The sequence below is a fragment of the Eutrema salsugineum genome, unplaced genomic scaffold (assembly GCF_000478725.1).
Source record: "Eutrema salsugineum unplaced genomic scaffold, Eutsalg1_0 scaffold_16, whole genome shotgun sequence".
Taxonomy (NCBI): Eukaryota; Viridiplantae; Streptophyta; class Magnoliopsida; order Brassicales; family Brassicaceae; genus Eutrema; species Eutrema salsugineum.
This window is the reverse complement of record NW_006256858.1, coordinates 66,950-86,319: the sequence shown is the minus strand read 5'-3', so window position 1 is coordinate 86,319 and position 19,370 is coordinate 66,950. Positions and strand designations below refer to the sequence as shown.

The following is a 19,370-nucleotide window of genomic DNA, read 5'->3' as shown; positions in this document are numbered from 1 at the left end:
AATGGATTGAACATAAAATTAAACCTCACATTTTCGGCATAGGAACGGTATAAGAACGGTTCGTGCTAATAACGTTTTATATATTTTATGATATTATATAAGTAAGGATATGTGTTTATATATATGTATATTATTATATTATATTATTTTGGATATAGGTGGTGGTGAGATACGAGAGGGAAGTGAAGAATAATGAAGAATGTTGTTTCTTATTTCACTTCTGAAATAATTATCCTTTCTTTAATTATTATAACAAAAAAGAAAAAAAAAAGAATTGTTACAAAAAGAAGCCGGAAGAAATGTAATGTGATCTGCATTTTACATTTTTCTTTGCAAGACCAACGAAATGTTTCCCATTTACATATTATCAATGAGATTCTCATTTGATAAAACGAATTAGTAAATGCAAAAGTATATTTTGAAATATGTATATATCTTTGATTTGGGATTTTGTTTTATGTATAAGAGACACGAATGTGATCAAAATGTTGAAAATGATCATTACAGACTCTGTTTTAATCTTTCTTCCATCAAATCCGAATCAAATGTCAGAAAAAAACCCTCGACAAGTCTGGTACTTGTCGACATGAACATCATCATCTATGTGCGTCAAAGCGCAAAGAATCAAAAAGGGGAAGATGAATCTAAAGCCCTTCTTCTGAGAGTTTTTCAGCTTCTTGCACAGAAGAACTCCTGTCTAGGCATCATTCCAGTAAACTTGATTCGAGGATCATCGAAACTGTTGAAATTATCCATCTTCAAACTCTGTTCTGCTTCTCTGACAATGGTGTTGTCAAGGCCACTCTTTATCCACGCAATGTTGTTCAAATCGGTTGCTATAGATATCAGTTCTTGGTTGAAAACCGCACGAGGCTCTTCGTAATCCACAAACTCCGGTCCCAAAACCGAGTTAGGGGAAAACTTGGTTCCAGCTGGATAAGTAGAGCAACCATGACCACATTTCGAAGGGATGTGAGGTTCATCGCAAAGAGATTGTAGAAATCTACCAGCCAATGAATCAGGTTTAGCCGCTTGAATCAATGGTCCCTCACATGGAACTACATTGTGATCCCTGTATCCATTTCTCTGGCTGGTAGGGTTATACACACTGAACGCTCCAACACGAGCCACTGGGCGAGACACGTTACTTTCTATCGGAGCGTTACTCTCTGTTGGAGCTTTTTCTTGAGGTTCATTGGCTGCATCATCCATCGTAACATCATTAGCTGCATCATCCATTGTAACATCATTAGCCTGTGGAGGCTCTGGTGGTGAGATGGTATCTCCTTGAGGCGATTGTTGTTTGAAGGATGGATTTGATATTCCCTCGACGTTCTCGTTCTTGACGTAAGCAGTAGTAACTTGGTTGGCCATCCACTGACTATTCTTCCATAGATCTGCGTATTTGCGTCTAAGCGTCGAGTTCCAATGGTTCTTGATCGCGTTATCTGTTCTTCCGGGCAACATTTTCGCAATCACGGCCCATTTGTTTCCGTGAATGGCGTGTGCAGATATTATCATACGATCTTCCTCATCTACAGAATATCAATCAGGAAGAAACGAAAAACATCAATTACAAAAGCCAAACTTCCAAAAGCAACATGTTTGAAAACCTCTTGCTCAACGTTTTCTATGCTTCATGTAACAATGTAATTAGTTCTGGGAATAGCTAAGAGACTATCTATATCTATGACATAGCTCGTGACACTGTGCGAATCCTTAATCCCGGTTTCATTAAAGTTAAAGCTAACATTTTCCCTGAATTGCATCACAACAAAACAGTCTTATTCAGTTCATAATCTCTACCACACTGGAAACAGAATTCACACACTAGATCACAGAGATTACCACCAAAACAAGGAAAATCAAAGTAGAGAAAACGCATCAAAAACAAGTCATCACCAAGATTTGGATATAAGATCCATGAATCACTACGAACAATTCCAGAAGAACACCAAAGTGGAAACCAAAATCCTCTGGAAACCGGAGGAATCGGAGAAAGCAGGAAATCTGAAATTAGATGTTTAGAAGAAGGAAATCGAGGGTTTTTTTGGGACCAACCAGAGAAAGGTTTTCGTTTGAGACAAGGGTCAAGCTGATTACACCAACGCAATCGACAAGATTTTCCAGAGCGGCCAGGGATTCCACGAGCGATCAAACTCCAATTCCTTGGACCTAACTTGCTCACAAGCTTCGTGAGCACGGCGTCTTCCTCCGTAGACCAAGGTCCCTTCACTTTGCTCTTAATTCCTCCGCCGCCGCTTGAGTCTCCGGCAGCTAACTCTGCTAGCTCCGCCTCAATCGCAGCGCTGATTCCTTCATCGGAATCGGCGGATAGTAAAGGTAACGGCTCCGATGATCGATGAGTTTCTTCTCCTTCCATTATTTTCTTTTTGCCAGAAATGAATTAAATTTTGAAAAAAAAAAGAAGAAAAATTGATTTTGGGTCTGCTTTCCTAACTGCAAAAAGCTTTAGTGGAAGGTTTATTAACGAGGCTCTTTTTTTTTCTTCAAATATGTTCGTTTTGATTTAATTTTTTTTCCTTCTCGCGAGGAGGCGGTCTTTTTTTGTTGGGATTTACTATTTTACCCTTTGCTTCCTCGAATTTCCATAACGCCCAGTCTGTTATGAGTCATCATTATAGCTTACCTTTTTGCCGTTTTCAGTTTTCACACGACATTTTTATTTTTATTTGAAGACAAAAACTTCCACTTCCATAAATTTATCAATTGACTGACATTTTTTCACACTACATTTTTACTTGGTTTTTTTTATATATATAATTTATCAGTTGACAGCTTTTCGTCTACAAATTTATGTTTCTTTTTTGATAAAATAAAAACTGAGAACAACAACAAAAATTATAGGTGCGAGATCTTTGTAAGTGATAAGTTTTAGCATACAAGTGAAATAATTAGAGAAAATACATATAAATTATTTTGAACTTTTCCATTGCATATATGTAAATGTAGCAAAAAGACTTTACTCAACTATACAATAAGTCAACTTAGGCCGAAAGAAAAAAGGTTGATAAAACACACAAGTAAAGACACAGTGGAACCAAAGACGTTCGAGGAAGCCCAAAGCCCAAGGAAATTCTTAGCCCACTAAAATAATCCTGTAACCAAGTAGTGTAACCGGTAACTTAATAGTCCTGTAGTTGAAATCGAAAGAGGCCACAGAATCCTAGCTAGTCATTTAGTCAAGAGACAGCTAAAGCTAGAGAATCTTGCTTGCCACCGCCGAATTTTGATGTGGAAAGGAGGCGATTCTGTTCTTGATAATCCGGTTGATTCTCGTGATTAGGTTGTCTGTCGAACTGTGGATCGATGTTTACGGTTAAATTATTTATAAAACAAATTACAACGTTCAAATTAGTTATAAACGCTGTATTCCTTTTTTGTTGGTTAGTAAAACACGGTATTCTCTTTTGTTACCACTTCTTGCCTTTTTATGTTAATCACGGATTTGCTAACCATAATATTTGCAAGTCTTTATGTTAGTGTTCTTTATCCTTATTTTGTTTTCAAACACGCTGCATAAATCATCATTCCTAGTCACTCTTAATTTTTCGTTATCTAACCCTACACTAAGCTTCACCATAAAAATTAAAATCAGATTCCCAAACCACACACAATTAATTTCCTACATGTAAGTCAGTGGTACCTCGTGGTGTAGCACGAGGAAAATGAACGCGACGTGTGATGGAGACGTCTAATCGACGCAGTCGCAGTGACGAAAAAAGCGAGCGTAACGGTGTGGAAATTTATGCTTTAAGTTCTCGGGATATAAAAAAAACGATTAAAAAATATATGCAATCTTCCAGAATCGATATAAACTTTTGCTGACGAACTTTTTTTATAACATTAGTTTAGTTTATGGGTTAATTGGGAAAACTTCGTAACATACAAGTCAATGGTTTGAAATTAGACCTAAGAGAAAACGACACGAGCGTCGAGTCATGCATACTCTTGCCCTAAAATTAGGACAACTGAATTGAGATAGACAATGACACTGTCTTCTATTTATTGGACACTAAGTTAATGTTGCCACGTGCTATTAATACCTTCTTATCAACTCTTGACAACTTTCGTTTTAGGTTTAAATCATTTTGAAATAAAGAGTAAGTTAAATGTTTACTCGATATAACACGCTAAACTCCACAACCAAAGACATTGATCATGTAAGTAAAAACTATACCTCTCTGTGTATTAAAGAAGAAGAATATCCGTTCAATCTCGACACTAAAATCGGAAAACCTTTACATATCGATACGTGTTAGCAAATTTGTAGACTCGGCGTCGCAAATTTGTAGACCAAACCAAAAAAAAAAAAAAAGAATTTTCGTGTAAATTATAGTCATGTAATTTTACTGTGATCATTATTAAATTTTTAAAAATGTTTGTAGTTTTATTTTGTGAAAAAAGGTTTGTATATGTAGTAGAGTAGGAGTTAAATAAACTTGATATCTTTGTTAGGAATTAAAATCGCGAAATGGTCCCCGTCGAATTCTTAGCTAGCTTTTGAATAATACATTTAATATCGTCATTCCGTTTCTGACAAAAGCGTTTACCTCATTTCTTTCTAACCATGCACACATTTATGTACATATATATATATACATATATATACATACATATATATATATGTAACATACATTGATCTCTCCTTTTTTTATAAAAAAAAATTTCTGGTTGTATATATTTCTCTTAAGGGAAGGTTACATTACATGGAAACAGAAAAATTGATTTCTGGTTCTTAAATTATTCCAATAGACATGTATTAAAGTCTACACTGACCCGGCCTGATATATCTAATATAACCCAAAAATAATTATAATTTTGTAATATTTAAACTCATAATATTTTTTCGATTAAAAAAATTATCATTTTATTTTATTTGGGATCTCAAAATTTTCAAAACCCATTCTGTTAAAAGTCCATAAAACTTAACAACTAATTTTTCGACCAAACTAATAGAAAGATGACCAAGGAAAGTGTGGACTGACGCAATGACTTATAAATAAAAACGACTTGAGAATTGAAAGGTGGAAGCATTGATGCAAAGAAACGAAAGTAGGTCCATAAGAGTTGGTGCCTTCTTACTCAACTCGTCCTTGTTACGTTCCTCCACTAAAAACGCTTCAGCAAGGATGTGCTCACTGCTCATTTCTATGTCCTCACTGCACATTTTTAAATTTAGTATAGATAAAATTAACTCTGTACATATATATAGTTCCTACAGTTAGAGGTGGTCTTCTAGAAAAGGATAAAATTTATTTCTTCCTTTTACTTGAGCTATATATCATACACCAAACCTTAATTCGGAATTCGAACCAACTGATTTCGAGTTGGTTATTTCAGCTACCTGAAAAATCAATAATTCACCTGATCACTTTTTTGGTAGTTTATATATGATAGTAATCAGCATGTTGGTCGAAGTTGTGGATCAATCGAAAACCGAACTTATTATTTTCAGCCATGATACATTCCAAAAACTAATCTCAAATTCGAATTAATGGATTAGCAAAAAGTAGCGAAATTTTAAATAATCAAAACTTGTTAGCCAACAAACAAATTCAAATGTAATAAGACCGATATTTTGGTATAATGGGTCAGCAAAAATTAACGAAATTCAGAGTAATACAAACTTGTTAGCCAACAAAACAAATTGAAGTGTATGAAAACCAATATACCTATGTATACAATAAAGTTGAACTCTATATATATACACAAATAATGAGTTTTGTGACATGGTGAGTACGAAATAAGGAGATGGAAAGAACGACAAAGAGGTGTGCGGAACTGGGGTTGGTGTCCAACAAAGAAGAGACATCTAATACATATTATGTTCTCTACGTTGGGATCTTTTCTAAGTGACCCACTTTTGTTTTGCTGTCTTACTTGTATATCTCACTTTCATGATTTCATCTATCTACAACTACAAACCATGCATCCCCATTTTACCCTACCATATGCTCTACATCCATACGTGCGTCTCCCAATACATACACTTTAATATGATATGATATTCATATATATGCATCATACATGTTATATACGTATTGATATACAGTATGTTTTTTATAAAAAAAATGAAAGAAGAGAAGTGGTTAAGGATAATACACTTCTCTCGCAATTGCTTGTATTTCAGTTTGTGATCTCACTCTTTTCCAACGACCAATCATTTTTTTTTTTAAAAGCCTCTCCATATATATTGGCTATGTGTATCCCCATTAGTTCTATTTCCTCTCGTACCGTCGTAGGTCATGTATCTTACAGTTTATCTGATGAAGAATTCTTAGTTTTAAACTTTTGACGCAATAATAATGCAGCTGATCAGTAATAGTAAGAAAACTTAAAATAAATTTATGTAATAGCTTCATAGGAATAATAAATGAAAACTTAAACAGTAGTTTGCTGCCTAAAACTTTCACAATTTCATATATATATATATACTTTTTTTTTTCAATATATTTTGTAGATGGCATGGAACCGCCAAAAGGTACTCTTTACCACAAGTATTTTAATATTTTGCTATAATTTTTATGCCATATTTTTTTGCCATCAAATTTTGTCGCTTCATCAGTTGTTAGGCTGTAAATGTATAGTTTAAGTTCTTAACTACAGCTTCAATGTTTTTTGAAGTAATATCCTTACAACTTCGAGAAGGCCAACAAATGATATATAGGCCGATTGGTTTTGGATGGATTCCACTCGTATAATGATCACAACATTTGTTGATTGCCTAACAAAAAGATTGATGCAAAAAAAAAATGTCTAGAGTTCTTTTCAATTATACATTTTCCTTGCGAAACTTAAATATTAATTAGAACAGTTGGTATTACATTAGGTATTGTTTTCGTATTTATATATGCAGTATTACACAAAACACGATCTCAAGGACAGGTATATATCGATGTATTGATATGCCAAGCATGCAGTTATTTCCCTAATATTTAAAATCTAAAAGTTTATGGAATTCTCATGATTCATTTCAGGTACACGCTATGACCAAATGCTTTACAAGTTTTTTTCCTAACCCATATGGGTTGGCGTGATGGTGATTAGGCCTAATGATGATGACAGAAGTAAGTACTAATTTAACTATCTGTAAACAATGTTTAGGCCCTTTAATCTATTCCATGAAAGGTCCACTAATAATTTATGCATAGTGGATATGCTAAATTTTTTTACAGATTAATATTAATGAATATCTTTACCTGTAAAAGAAAAGGTTCTTAGTAGTCACAAAAGCACAAACACAAATCATGTGATTGAGAAGACTGCCACAATCTTAGTTACAATTCTGAAATTCTCATTCTATTCCAACTTTCACGTTTCTCTAATAAATACTTTCTGATTAATTAATATAAAGTATTTTCCAACACTTTTTTTTATTCTTACTATATATAAAAAAAAACTTTCTACGTATATATATGCTGTAACTCGAGTCATGTTCGAACAGATGGAAAATGCCAAAGATCATCCTTGTCTGGTATGAAATTGAATACCTCCCTTATGTAGAATAGACTCTCCATGTGCACTGATTTATTGTAGATTCTTTGTTTTCCCACCTCTATATATTATATATTTTTGATAAAATAAGATATTCAAAATTTTAATCCACTAGAGGGAAACACCGTAGGCCACATGCTCATGCTCTTTTTCTCTCCTTTTTCTTCTCCTGGCCAAGCCAAGCAGTGATGACATGTTTAAAGATTGCTCACATTTTGGAATTTTGAAATATATAATTTTTATAATGATATATTATTTTATATGATAGTTACAGTAAACCACTCTGTGGATTGATTCATTTGGAAACACATTGCATCATGGATTTATTACATCCGCTAATAATACAGATCCTTAGCCTTTTGGTTACTGATTCGCCAAATTGTCATTTTTAGAAAATAAAGAAGAAGTATGTGTTGCTTTTTTGCATGTGATATTTTGAAGGGAAATATGGAAAACATGTGATGTCTATGAGCTAATTTAATCATTGAGAAGCATAATGAGCATCTTTGATAGTATTATGAATAATGTTACGCATATATGGATATGTGTAAAACGATGGAGAAGCATTGGATCCATTAATATAATATTTCTTTATTAGGTGTCAATCATATGACCATATCTTTGACTTGAATCTGATCCTATGATTGCATATGTGCCTATGTATAAGGCGATTTAGAAGAAAATGATTTATCCTTGGAACAACTCCTCACATTTTACTTAGGAATAAAGAAAAATATAATGATATTATTAATTTAAAATAATTTATAAAAAAAATATTTTGAAGAGTCTATAGCAAATGTTTGGTGCCAAAAGCGAAGGGGAACATGGGATGGACCACACACAAAAATTAAACTTTCGAATAAAATAAGCTAAGAACAAATTAAAAAGATAATAAAACGACAAAAATATAATTAATAGTGCCACCCAACTTGTGGGGAATATCTAAGATGGGATAGTTTGTCTGGGTTGTTTGAGAAAAGGCTATTAAAATTTTTGAACTCAAGTAATTGTATTTTCTCTAAGATTTATTTATTTCAAACTAGACTACTATATTAGCATTTAGCACCATATTGAAACGTGAAACATACTTTTAAATTTTATATTTACACTTATGTTAAACACAAAAACGGAGTAAAAAAAAATGATTACCATCAAAAAGTTTGGAAACCAATAGGAAGTTGAATTAATATTTCTATATGTCTGATCTTTAATGGGTATTAGGGAAAATTACGTAAATTAATCTCCATAGTTTAATATCTCTTATAGCAAAATCATTGCAATAAATTTGTTAAAACAAAAATCATTGTAATACATGGTGACAAAACCAATTATGTATTAATTTATATTTACATAATTCAAATTTGTAAGATGGATGTGCACGAGTTGTTGAAGCTTATGTGACCCACAAAATTAATTTCACCGCCAATGAAACCACTAGATAGACTGAAAATTAATGGTTTAGCGTCTTTTTATTTGAATTGACAGAAAATTAATCCTACATTTTAGTGTTTTTTAAAATTGACTAGGGGTTGATCCGCGCTTCGCGCGGAATTTTGTATTGTATTTGTTGACATATTTAAAAGAAATTTCTACAATATCAATTTTTCATTAGATTTTGTATTTCAATTTTTTATATATATTTATAGTATTTAATAATTTAATATATAATATTGAGAAAATAATCAAATAATATATCAATTAAAACTTCAAATCAAATTTCTTTTGTAGATATCTTTATATTTATGTGGGTTTATGATTTTCGAATATATACAATTCTTGATTGTTGCATTAAAAAAAAAATATATGTAATAGACAATTAATTATTTAAAAATATATCGATTCTCTAACATGTTTCTAAAATATATTCATAATCTCTCTTTTTCTCTACACCCATTTCCCTCTCCATCTTCCTCTCCCTCTCCCTCTCCCTCTCCTTCCCCATCTTCATCTCCCTCTCCATCTCCCTCTCCCTCTCACTCTCCTTCTCCTTTTCCCTCTCATGTTCTCTCTCTCATCAATGCATCATCTTGAACCACGCACAACATATTAGACCGGTTGAAATTTCAATATTTCTCAGAGTTTTCTTTTTTCTAGCCACTCTTAATGTCACCTCTCTAATCTGAGCTCTGTATAATTTTTAAGGGGAACTTCACTCATTTTATGTTTTAAAGATTAGGTTGAACATGTTAACATTTTGTGATACAACAATTTGTTTCACAAAATATGCATTCTCACATCTTTATATTATTATTTAAGTAGTCATTTTAAAAAATAAATTTTATTTTGTAAATTATTACATGATATGCTATTACAAATAATAAAAATAATTAAAATAGAAAATGATATAATTGTCATTCAAGCTTTTTGAAACTCGTGCGAATATTCTTTACCGGTTAATATGCATTTAATTTTATGATCTATTATTCTATTTTTCTTTAAATTTATGTCTTTTGTTATATTCTAGTGTTTATAACGGTTTTAAAACAAATTTGAATATTTTTTAGATATTAAAATTTTGGATCCGAGAATTTGTTTCTCGGATTTGGCAAAACTGAATCCAAATCCAGCTGTTTTAAAATTTTATGGTTTACTATTCATATCTATCAAATCATATAAATAAAATAAATCATTTAAAATAATAATGAATAAATGCATTAATATATAAACTATTATTTACAAAGAATGTCTTTTCATATTCTTGTTAAATTAATGGATAAGAGTTACCATGAGAATTAAAGTTTAAATTATAAATTAATAAATGAATTGATGATATGTCGAAATTTTAGAGTTTGAGAAAATGATATGGCATCATGAGAAGAGAGAACATTTTACTTTATATATATAGATATTGATGAAAATTGGCTGATAATGTTTCTTTAGTTTTCGTATTAGAAAAAATAAATGAGTTAAAAAGGGAGGTTGCGTTTAATAATCTATAAACATTGTATAATTTTAAAACTAATCCACATTTTAATTATTTTGTAAACATACACTATTTGTTTTACACGTTAATCGACAGTCATAAAACAAATTTATTTATTTTTATATTTTTTCTATAACTTTTGTAGCATATTATTTATGTATATGAGCGTCTAATTCATTAGAGATAAATTAGGTTTTATGATTTCAGGTTTACTGGTTTTTTTAGGCCTTGATGTAGTTTTTTAGCTTTTGTAATTTTTATTTTTTTTAATTTTATTCTGATTTTCATGGACGTAAATAAAAGGTTATAAGAAAATGGAATGTTGGCGTCAGAAAACAAATTGAATGTTGTGTGTCTTAAATTTAGCAATTTACCATTTTCTAGCACAGTTAAACAACTATGCTGTTAATGCTACGGAGTATTCATATCTGGATTTGTGTTATACTCCCTCTGTTTCATTATAGTTGATTTTCTGAATATTTAGACATAGATTAAGAAAACTATAAATGCTCAATTATTTACTGTTTATTTTATTAATTAAGTTACTTTTACAACTGATTTTATTATTTTTATTATTACTTTTTCTTTTTTAACTGTACATTAATGGAATAAAGTAACATGCATTAATATTATTCATTCAATTTAAAGAAAAGACATGCATTAATTTGATGTAGGAAATCAGATATTATGAAATAAGAAAAAAAACCTAAAAAATCAACTATAATGAAACAGAGAGAGTATTGTATAAACTCCATGTTTGGTGGTATAGTAGTTAGAGTTTCCAAAAAGATTACAGAAATCACATCTTAATTAATCCCATAAATGATGTTGTACATTGCGACGTGTATGTTCATAAAACGTTGAAAGATAATATTAATAACGGAATAAGATATAAATCATGAGTTAAGAGCCTTAAAACCACAAATTTTCGTCTAAACTGTAGACGTCTTTTTTACTCTTTCAAGTCAAATATAGAGGAACCCTCAAAGTGGAAATAGTAATAATTAAAAAGTAAGTTTAAAGACGAGAAGGTGGAAATTAAAAAGAATTTAATAAGAAATTTATTTATTTATTTATTTTTGGTAAAAAATTATTTATTTATTTAACAAGAAGAGGAACATGGCCATCTTTTATATACATGGCCATCTTTTATATACATGGCCTTCGAGAAAAACACCATTGCTCCCACTTAGATAGAGAGAGAGAGAGAGAGAGTTCTTCACAGCAACTAGAGAAAGGATCCAAAGGGATCGCATTGATCCTCATTAAGCTAACTTATTTCCCAATGATGATAATTTTAATATTCTCAATCGAAAGATGGAAAAAATCCCAAAATTTTGCTTCGTTTTCCGGATCATGCGATCTCTTTGGATTCATCCTTTGGTAGCTTCCACTTTGATCGGAGGGTTTCACTGCCGGAGACTTCACCGGTGGGAGATTCTTCGGTGAGTCGATCCAGTCATTTACGTCAAGAAATAAAACTTTGTTCCTACAAGTAAGTTTCAAAGATTTTGGATACATGCCAAGAAGACAAGAACATGATTTTTTTTTTCTTCGTACACACCTCTTTCTATATCTGAATGTTGTGGCATGTTTTTTTTTTATTGTTCAAAATTTCGTGGCAGGATTTGCTTATAGAAACTATTTATAAAAACTTAAGATTTTTCTTTGCTGTTATTCTATAAGCATAATACAACCGTGAGTTTTTTTTTTTTTTTTTCTTAGGGTGTTCTTTTTCACCTATAATTATTGAAAAGTATCTAGTATATTAATTCAAATTACTTTTCATTAACGTTACTAGTTCGAAATCCTAGATCAAGAAGTTCTTGGATCCCGTAAAGTAGTTCTTGCACTAGTGAGAATCTGATCCATTATGAATTTACACCACTTGTATCGATAAGTTTGGAAAAAAAAGAAAGTTTGGAACAAATAATTAATTCTGAATATCATAGCATTAACTTGAAAATCCGTTAACAACAAAAAACTAACATTAAATATAACCACAAAAAAATCTTACTTCGAATTTGTCATAAAAACCCAGTGTCTTCTTTTTTTCTTACTAAAGAATCCAGTATGCATAAAAAAATTCGAGAAATGACTCTCACATGAATCTATTTGTAAACAGCTTTGGAAAACAACATGTTACTGTGTAATATTTCATATAATTATCTGCTTAATATTTTCTTACAACTCTCCCTGTCTAACGCAACTTTTTTATTTATTTATAAGGGCAGTGTATACAACTTGGAACAAGAAAGAAACTAGATTGAATTTGGGATAGAGAGAAGATAAATAATAATGATTCTGTTAGCGTAATTTATAATGCTACGCTCCCTATATACTAAATGAAAATATGTGAACATTTGAATAAATTTTCTTCGGATTATTCGATGCTTTGTGAAAGTGTAAAGAGACTTCCAATAAATTGATTTGTCTGCCTTTTATTGGAAAATGCTAACTTTATATTCTAAAGTAATTAATAGATAATGATATTCACTGGTCAAGCTTTCATATCTCCAGTGATCCATTTTAAAAGGATTTCAGCCACTTATTATTTTTTCCTACCGTGGGTCAACCTTCAATTAGATGTAAGATCTCTCGATCAGTGTAAAATGCATTATGCATGTATATACTATTAAACGACGACATTTTATTAAAACACAGATCAAAAACACTACAATTTTTTTTTAATCAAAGCACTATACTTTATCTATGTCGACTAATTAATACTTTAATAGGGAAGTCGACTGTATTTTTATTACACTTATATAAGTGTAACATAATGTGATCTTAGTCACGTAGATATTGAAGATCCAATAATATGAGTGATGTAATTAAATAATTAATGCAAACGAATTTATAATGAATTGATAAAATAAATACTTTAAATTGTAATATTACATTGTTTTGTTTTAGGGGTGGGGAAAAAACCGAACCGAACTGAACCGATCTATTTTTAATATATAACCCGTTTGGTTGAAGTTTTTCACAACTCGAACGGTTTGGTTTTAAACTAAACCAAACAAAAAAACTAATATACTTATTTTATTTATTTTTTTAGTTAGTTCATAATATTAATTTTTTTGAAATATGGTAAAATATGAAATTTCACCTAAACCAACATATCATTCTTTTCTTCAAACTGATTTTTTTAAAACTGAATTAAAACTAAACCAAACTAAAACCAAACCCAACTAAACCAAACTGAATTTAAACCGAACTAAACTTATTTCAGTTTGGTTAGAATTTTATAAAACCCGAATTAACCAAACCAAACCGAACTCAAACCGAACCCGAAAATAAACCAAAGTGCTCACTCCTAATTTTTTATGTACTTAAATTTCACAAATATCATACAAAAGAAATTTAAATATCAAATTCTTCATACGAAAATTTTAATATTTTTTGTCCCTTTCAGATATTAAACACCAAAAGAAGACACTGGAGTCATCTTATTCGGCTTTCTAATCACAGTAGAAAATAGAGTTTTCACTATTTTGTTTCTCGAAACACTCTTTCACATTTCTCTTCTTCTCAACCCCCTTGATTACATTTCATTAGGCTACTCTTTGCTTTGGGGATAAACTTGGACAATATAGATCAGTGATCAATTAATATATATCGGTTTGTCATACTTCTCATCAATAACCATGTCTTCGTTAGCCATTTGAACCGACATTGTTTCCATTGATACCTTAAGGTACCTTCTGCACCCACCAACGATCCCTTGAATTGATATTACAATGAAATAATTTATCTTTTCATTCTACTCACCCACACTAATAGTAAAATAAAATAAAAAAATATATTGAGTAATACCATATTCGTTTATATATATATATATATACATGCATGAATATACAAAGTAGTCATATCGTAGCTTGCCAAAACAGCTTGAAGCCTTGAACAGAGAGTAATATAAATATGGGAATCCAAGAGCAATGTCTACGTACGTAGTTTTATATATACTCTATGCTTCATTTAATCATTTTTCTACGAGTTTGTAATTTTCCAATCCATGTGTATAGTTTCCTAAGAAAAACTGAAAGAAGATCTCTCTAAGAGTTTTACATTTGGTCTTTTTTTGGTTGAAACATTTGGTCTTCTAATAGTTAGTTTTAAAACATGAAATAGTTAGTTTTAAGACACGAAATCCCCAACTATTTTGGGGAATGTCTTAATTATTCATACCCAGTGATAGGTAGAGCTAGAAATTTTTTTAACCGAAGTCAAAGAAGACATCGAACATAATTTATTCAGGTAAATAACAAATGTCAAAATTGTTTTTAAAAACTAACAAAAGCGTATTAGTAAAAAGTATGGTGAAAATATAACATGTAATTTTATTAAATGAATTTTTGAAAGTATATTAATTTGGTAGTCTTGTAAATGTGGATATACCATTATTTTGAATACGGATTTAGAGCCCTAAAAAGTTATCACATACTTATGCGACAGAAATAGATATTTATATCATAAATTAGTTGTGCATAGAGAATAAAAGCATATTACATTAATACGGTATAAATCACACAGTCTGCAACAATTATACGAAATAAGTACCATTTATTATAAAAATTACAATTCTATTTAATAAACCGTATGTCCACGGCTCCACGCACAAAATTAACATATTACAGAAAAATATCATATGTTCCTAAATAATTATATAGAATGAGTAAGATCCCTCAATATATCAAATTTTAAACAATGAATTCTTTTGTTATTTTGTTGAAAGATCGACGAATTTACCAAAATTAAGTATCGAAATCGAGATTCGATAAAGGAAGTACGTAACTATTAGTCGATGCCTTTTTGTTTTTGTATGGCAAGCAAGCAATGCCTTCTTTTCTATTGTCATACATTACTTATACGCAAAAGTATTATATATACTACATATAATGAAAACCCACGTATTTTATAGTCCATCTAGTCAATAATAAAATTCGAATGCATGTGAACGCGATTAAATATATTTATTTTGGCAAGACTTACTAACTACGTAGTACGTCGACCAAACTAAATTCCAAAGACATGACTAAGAATTCCATCATTAAAGTTTTGCTTGATTTTTTGATTTTCCATAAAGTCAAGCCACGTAGACTGCGTAAAAACTGATTTTGTTTTTAAAATTCGTTGTAGATTTTTTTTTATTTCTCAACTTAGCATTTTTTAGAAACTGAAATAGATGATTGTTGATTTGTTATAGTATTCTAAAAGTAGAGTTGGTTTTAAAGATTTTAGTCGATCGCTTCATTGTAGTGTAAACTGTAACGACGAGCTTCAAATATTTTAAAGTTTTCTATACGAACCATTATGAGTTTTTAGCTGTCATAATATTTGATACTTATTTGGTAATCTTCGACTACGTATAGGAGATATGGTTAGCGTCGAATCATATATATACGAATCTATTTGTTAAATAAATAAGAGATAAGTAAAGATAATGTCACAAGAAGTCAAAGGAATATAATGCCACTATCGTTAATTGAAAATAATACTTGACCAAAAAAAAATGTAAGTCAGCATTGATGCCTCACCCACTATTCTTTGACTTTTCAAGTTCTCAGGTATCTCCACTAGTCTTTTAAAATTTCAACTAATTATACTGTTACCAAAACAAATATACGTATAAACATCGTAACAAAATTAGGAAAATGTGTTTAGTTTCCATGTCTGATAACCCATTCATATTAAGATTTCCTTAATTGGGATAATGGATTGACTTTCCAAAAATAACAATTCGGAAGATCCTTTCATATCTTTATTTTAGAGTCAAGATACTTTAATAGATAACCCAAAAGAGATTTTCCTTCATAGAAAATTCACTAAAAAACGTTCGTTTCCAATTTTATAGGATCTCGTGCACAAATAATTCAGACACACAGAGACGTATCCATCTTTCTGACCCATCAATTAAAATTTGACCCAAAAGATCAAATAAACAGAATCCATCTTTTTCATTTTCATCGATTCCATTTCACACTTTTCCTGTGGAATAAATTTGTATCTTGATTAATTCTTCTTTCTAGCAAATGAGAAAGCTGCTTTTCTGAGTGTGAGCAGCAAAATTCACCAAATCGAAAGAGGAAGACATAATTTAAGCTGGGATTGGAGAAGAAAGTAAAAAGGGTTTTTAGAGGCAGACAGGCAGAGACAGAAGAATTAACTGGTTCTTGTCTGAATCATGGATACGAGTGAAGCTAGGAATCGTAAAGTTGTTGCAGTGGAACAGTTCGATCTCGAAATCCCTGAGACTGCTCATCAGATTAGCAGCGGTTCGAACATCTTATCTTTCTCTTTGAGGTTTTCATTTTATTAAAAACATATTATCCTGATTGTCTTATGCTGCATCGACTTGTCGTTTATTGCGTGATCTCGAGCTTTTTGAAGAAATGTTTTTTATATTGTCTTTGGAACACCAACCAATGTTTTCGCAAAAAGAAACAAAAGAAACACACCAACCAACGTATGCTCAATTGAGGATTGATGCTCCTTTTAGATAAAAACTTTTACGTGAGAAACAAAAAGAAAATAAATCTAAAGGATTGATTAACTTTTGTCTTCTTTGTCAGATTCACTGAAAGTTTGTTACTTTATTCTAAATTCGCTGATGCATGCATAGCAAGTGTAATATATAGCTGCTTTCCAAAAGATGTTAGTCTTTAATGATCTAGGCGGTGCCCTCTTGGGAAAAATGTCATTTTGATGATTTAGGTGGTGTCCTCTTACGAAAAGTGTCAGTCTTTGATGAGTTTTTGCGATACCCTCTTGTGAAAAGTGTCTAAGTCTTTGATGATTCCAGAATGCGAAATTGCGATATCGAACTCAAGTTTCTTTATGAGCCTCCAGATGTTTTAGTTAGAAAACTTGTTATGTAGACTCTGTTTTCTTTTGCTTGCAAATTGGCATAGTGGTGATGAAAATGAGCATCATGAGTTGATAGCTATTGAGGAAACCATAGTATTCAAACATTTTGGCAAGCATTTGTATGTAAGCTTTTAACTGTTGAGAGAAAATTGTACAGATTCATGGTTTCAGGTAGCATTTGTTTTGACGACGGGTATAAACAGCGCCTATGTGTTGGGATATTCGGGGACAGTGATGGTTCCTTTGGGTTGGATTGGTGGTGTTGTTGGTCTCATTCTTGCTACCGCAATCTCCCTTTACGCAAACTCTCTTATTGCCAAGCTTCATGAGTTTGGTGGCAAAAGACACATTCGATACAGAGATCTCGCAGGCTTCATCTACGGTAAGAAAAACATCATCTCTCTCTATCTCGCATTTTTTCAAACATTCTCTAGGTTAATAAGAGATTTCATTTGCATGTGATTGATCAGGGAAAAAGATGTATCGGGTTACATGGGGATTGCAATATGTCAATCTTTTCATGATTAATTGTGGATTCATCATACTCGCTGGTTCCGCCTTAAAGGTACAACAATAAAAACAACCCTTTTAGAAAATCCGAAATGCTCCTGACTTGAAAAATGTCATTTTTGGTTCTGCTTTTTTTCAGGCTGTGTATGTACTTTTTAGAGATGACAGTCTCATGAAGCTGCCTCACTTCATTGCCATCGCCGGTGTAGTTTGTGCGATTTTCGCAATCGGTATTCCTCATTTATCAGCTCTTGGAATCTGGCTCGGACTTTCAACAATCCTCAGTTTGATCTACATTGTTGTTGCAATAGTCCTATCAGTTAAAGATGGTAACTTTCTTGAAGAATCAAACCTCTAATGACCACCATGTAAACAAACAAAACAAAAAATGATCACTTTTTTGTTTTGCAGGAGTAAACAAACCATCAAGAGATTACAACATACAAGGATCATCAATAAACAAACTCTTTACAATAACAGGAGCTGCAGCAAATCTTGTTTTCGCATTCAACACTGGAATGCTCCCGGAAATACAGGTCAGTCTCAATCCAATCAATCTATTCATGCTCTCTGCTTTATCTGTTTTCTTGACACTAGATCTTGTGTAATAAACTAGGCAACAGTGAAGCAACCGGTGGTTAAAAACATGATGAAGGCTCTGTATTTTCAATTTACTGCTGGTGTTTTACCCATGTATGCCGTTACATTCATCGGTTATTGGGCTTACGGGTCTTCCACAGAGACTTATCTGTTAAACAGTGTCACTGGACCTCTCTGGGTCAAAGCCCTCGCTAACATCTCTGCTTTTCTCCAATCCGTTATCTCTTTACATGTAAGTTTCTCTTCCTCAACCACTATTTACATGTCTTAAACAGGAAGGCCTTAACCATTTTTTGGTTTAACTTGTTGTGTAGATTTTCGCAAGTCCGACTTATGAGTATATGGACACAAAGTATGGAATCAAAGGAAGTCCATTGGCATTGAAGAATCTGCTGTTTAGAACGGTAGCAAGAGGAAGCTACATCGCGGTTAGCACTCTTCTCTCTGCGCTTTTGCCGTTTCTCGGAGATTTCATGAGCCTCACGGGAGCGATAAGCACATTTCCTCTGACGTTCATATTAGCGAATCACATGTATCTTGTAGCTATGAACACTAAGCTTAGCACTGTGCAAAAGCTATGGCATTGGCTTAATGTTTGCTTCTTTGGGTTAATGTCTCTTGCTGCTGCAATTGCTGCTCTTAGACTTATCGCTGTCGACTCCAAGAATTTCCATGTTTTTGCTGATGTTTAGTTAAACAAAATTCTGCTTTTGTAGTCTTCGACATTGTCTATGTAATCTTGTATACCAAAAAGAAGAGCTGTAATCCTTCTATTGTTGTTACTCTTCATATGAAAGAAGATTCCTTAACCGTTTTTACGGTTTTGTTTGATTCAGTTCGGTTCAATTAGCAAACCAACGTCTCTTACAATTGGCTTAAAATTTGGTAATTCGGTTTCCGAAATGATGAAAACCTAAAAGAAAAGAAAATTGTTATATGGTTCATAATC

The 19,370-nt window shown here is 31.8% G+C and overlaps 2 protein-coding genes across 2 annotated transcripts; one reads left to right on the top strand and one right to left on the bottom strand.

The window, feature by feature from the left end:
- Positions 1-477: 477 nt before the first annotated feature.
- On the bottom strand, positions 478-2,447 carry LOC18021628 (transcription factor MYB25). The gene is made up of 2 exons (XM_006403361.2): positions 2,062-2,447; positions 478-1,535 (listed from the first exon to the last, which is right to left on the bottom strand). Exons 1-2 carry the CDS (start codon positions 2,381-2,383, stop codon positions 670-672), a joined length of 1,188 nt encoding a protein of 395 aa, XP_006403424.1. The 5' UTR covers positions 2,384-2,447; the 3' UTR covers positions 478-669.
- Positions 2,448-16,238: 13,791 nt separating this feature from the next.
- On the top strand, positions 16,239-19,188 carry LOC18021627 (proline transporter 2). Its single transcript, XM_006403360.2, has 7 exons — positions 16,239-16,719; positions 17,469-17,693; positions 17,782-17,876; positions 17,961-18,150; positions 18,233-18,357; positions 18,438-18,653; positions 18,736-19,188. The coding sequence occupies exons 1-7, from the start codon at positions 16,629-16,631 to the stop codon at positions 19,111-19,113; spliced, it is 1,320 nt and encodes a 439-aa protein (XP_006403423.1). The 5' UTR covers positions 16,239-16,628; the 3' UTR covers positions 19,114-19,188.
- The last annotated feature ends 182 nt before the right edge of the window (positions 19,189-19,370 follow it).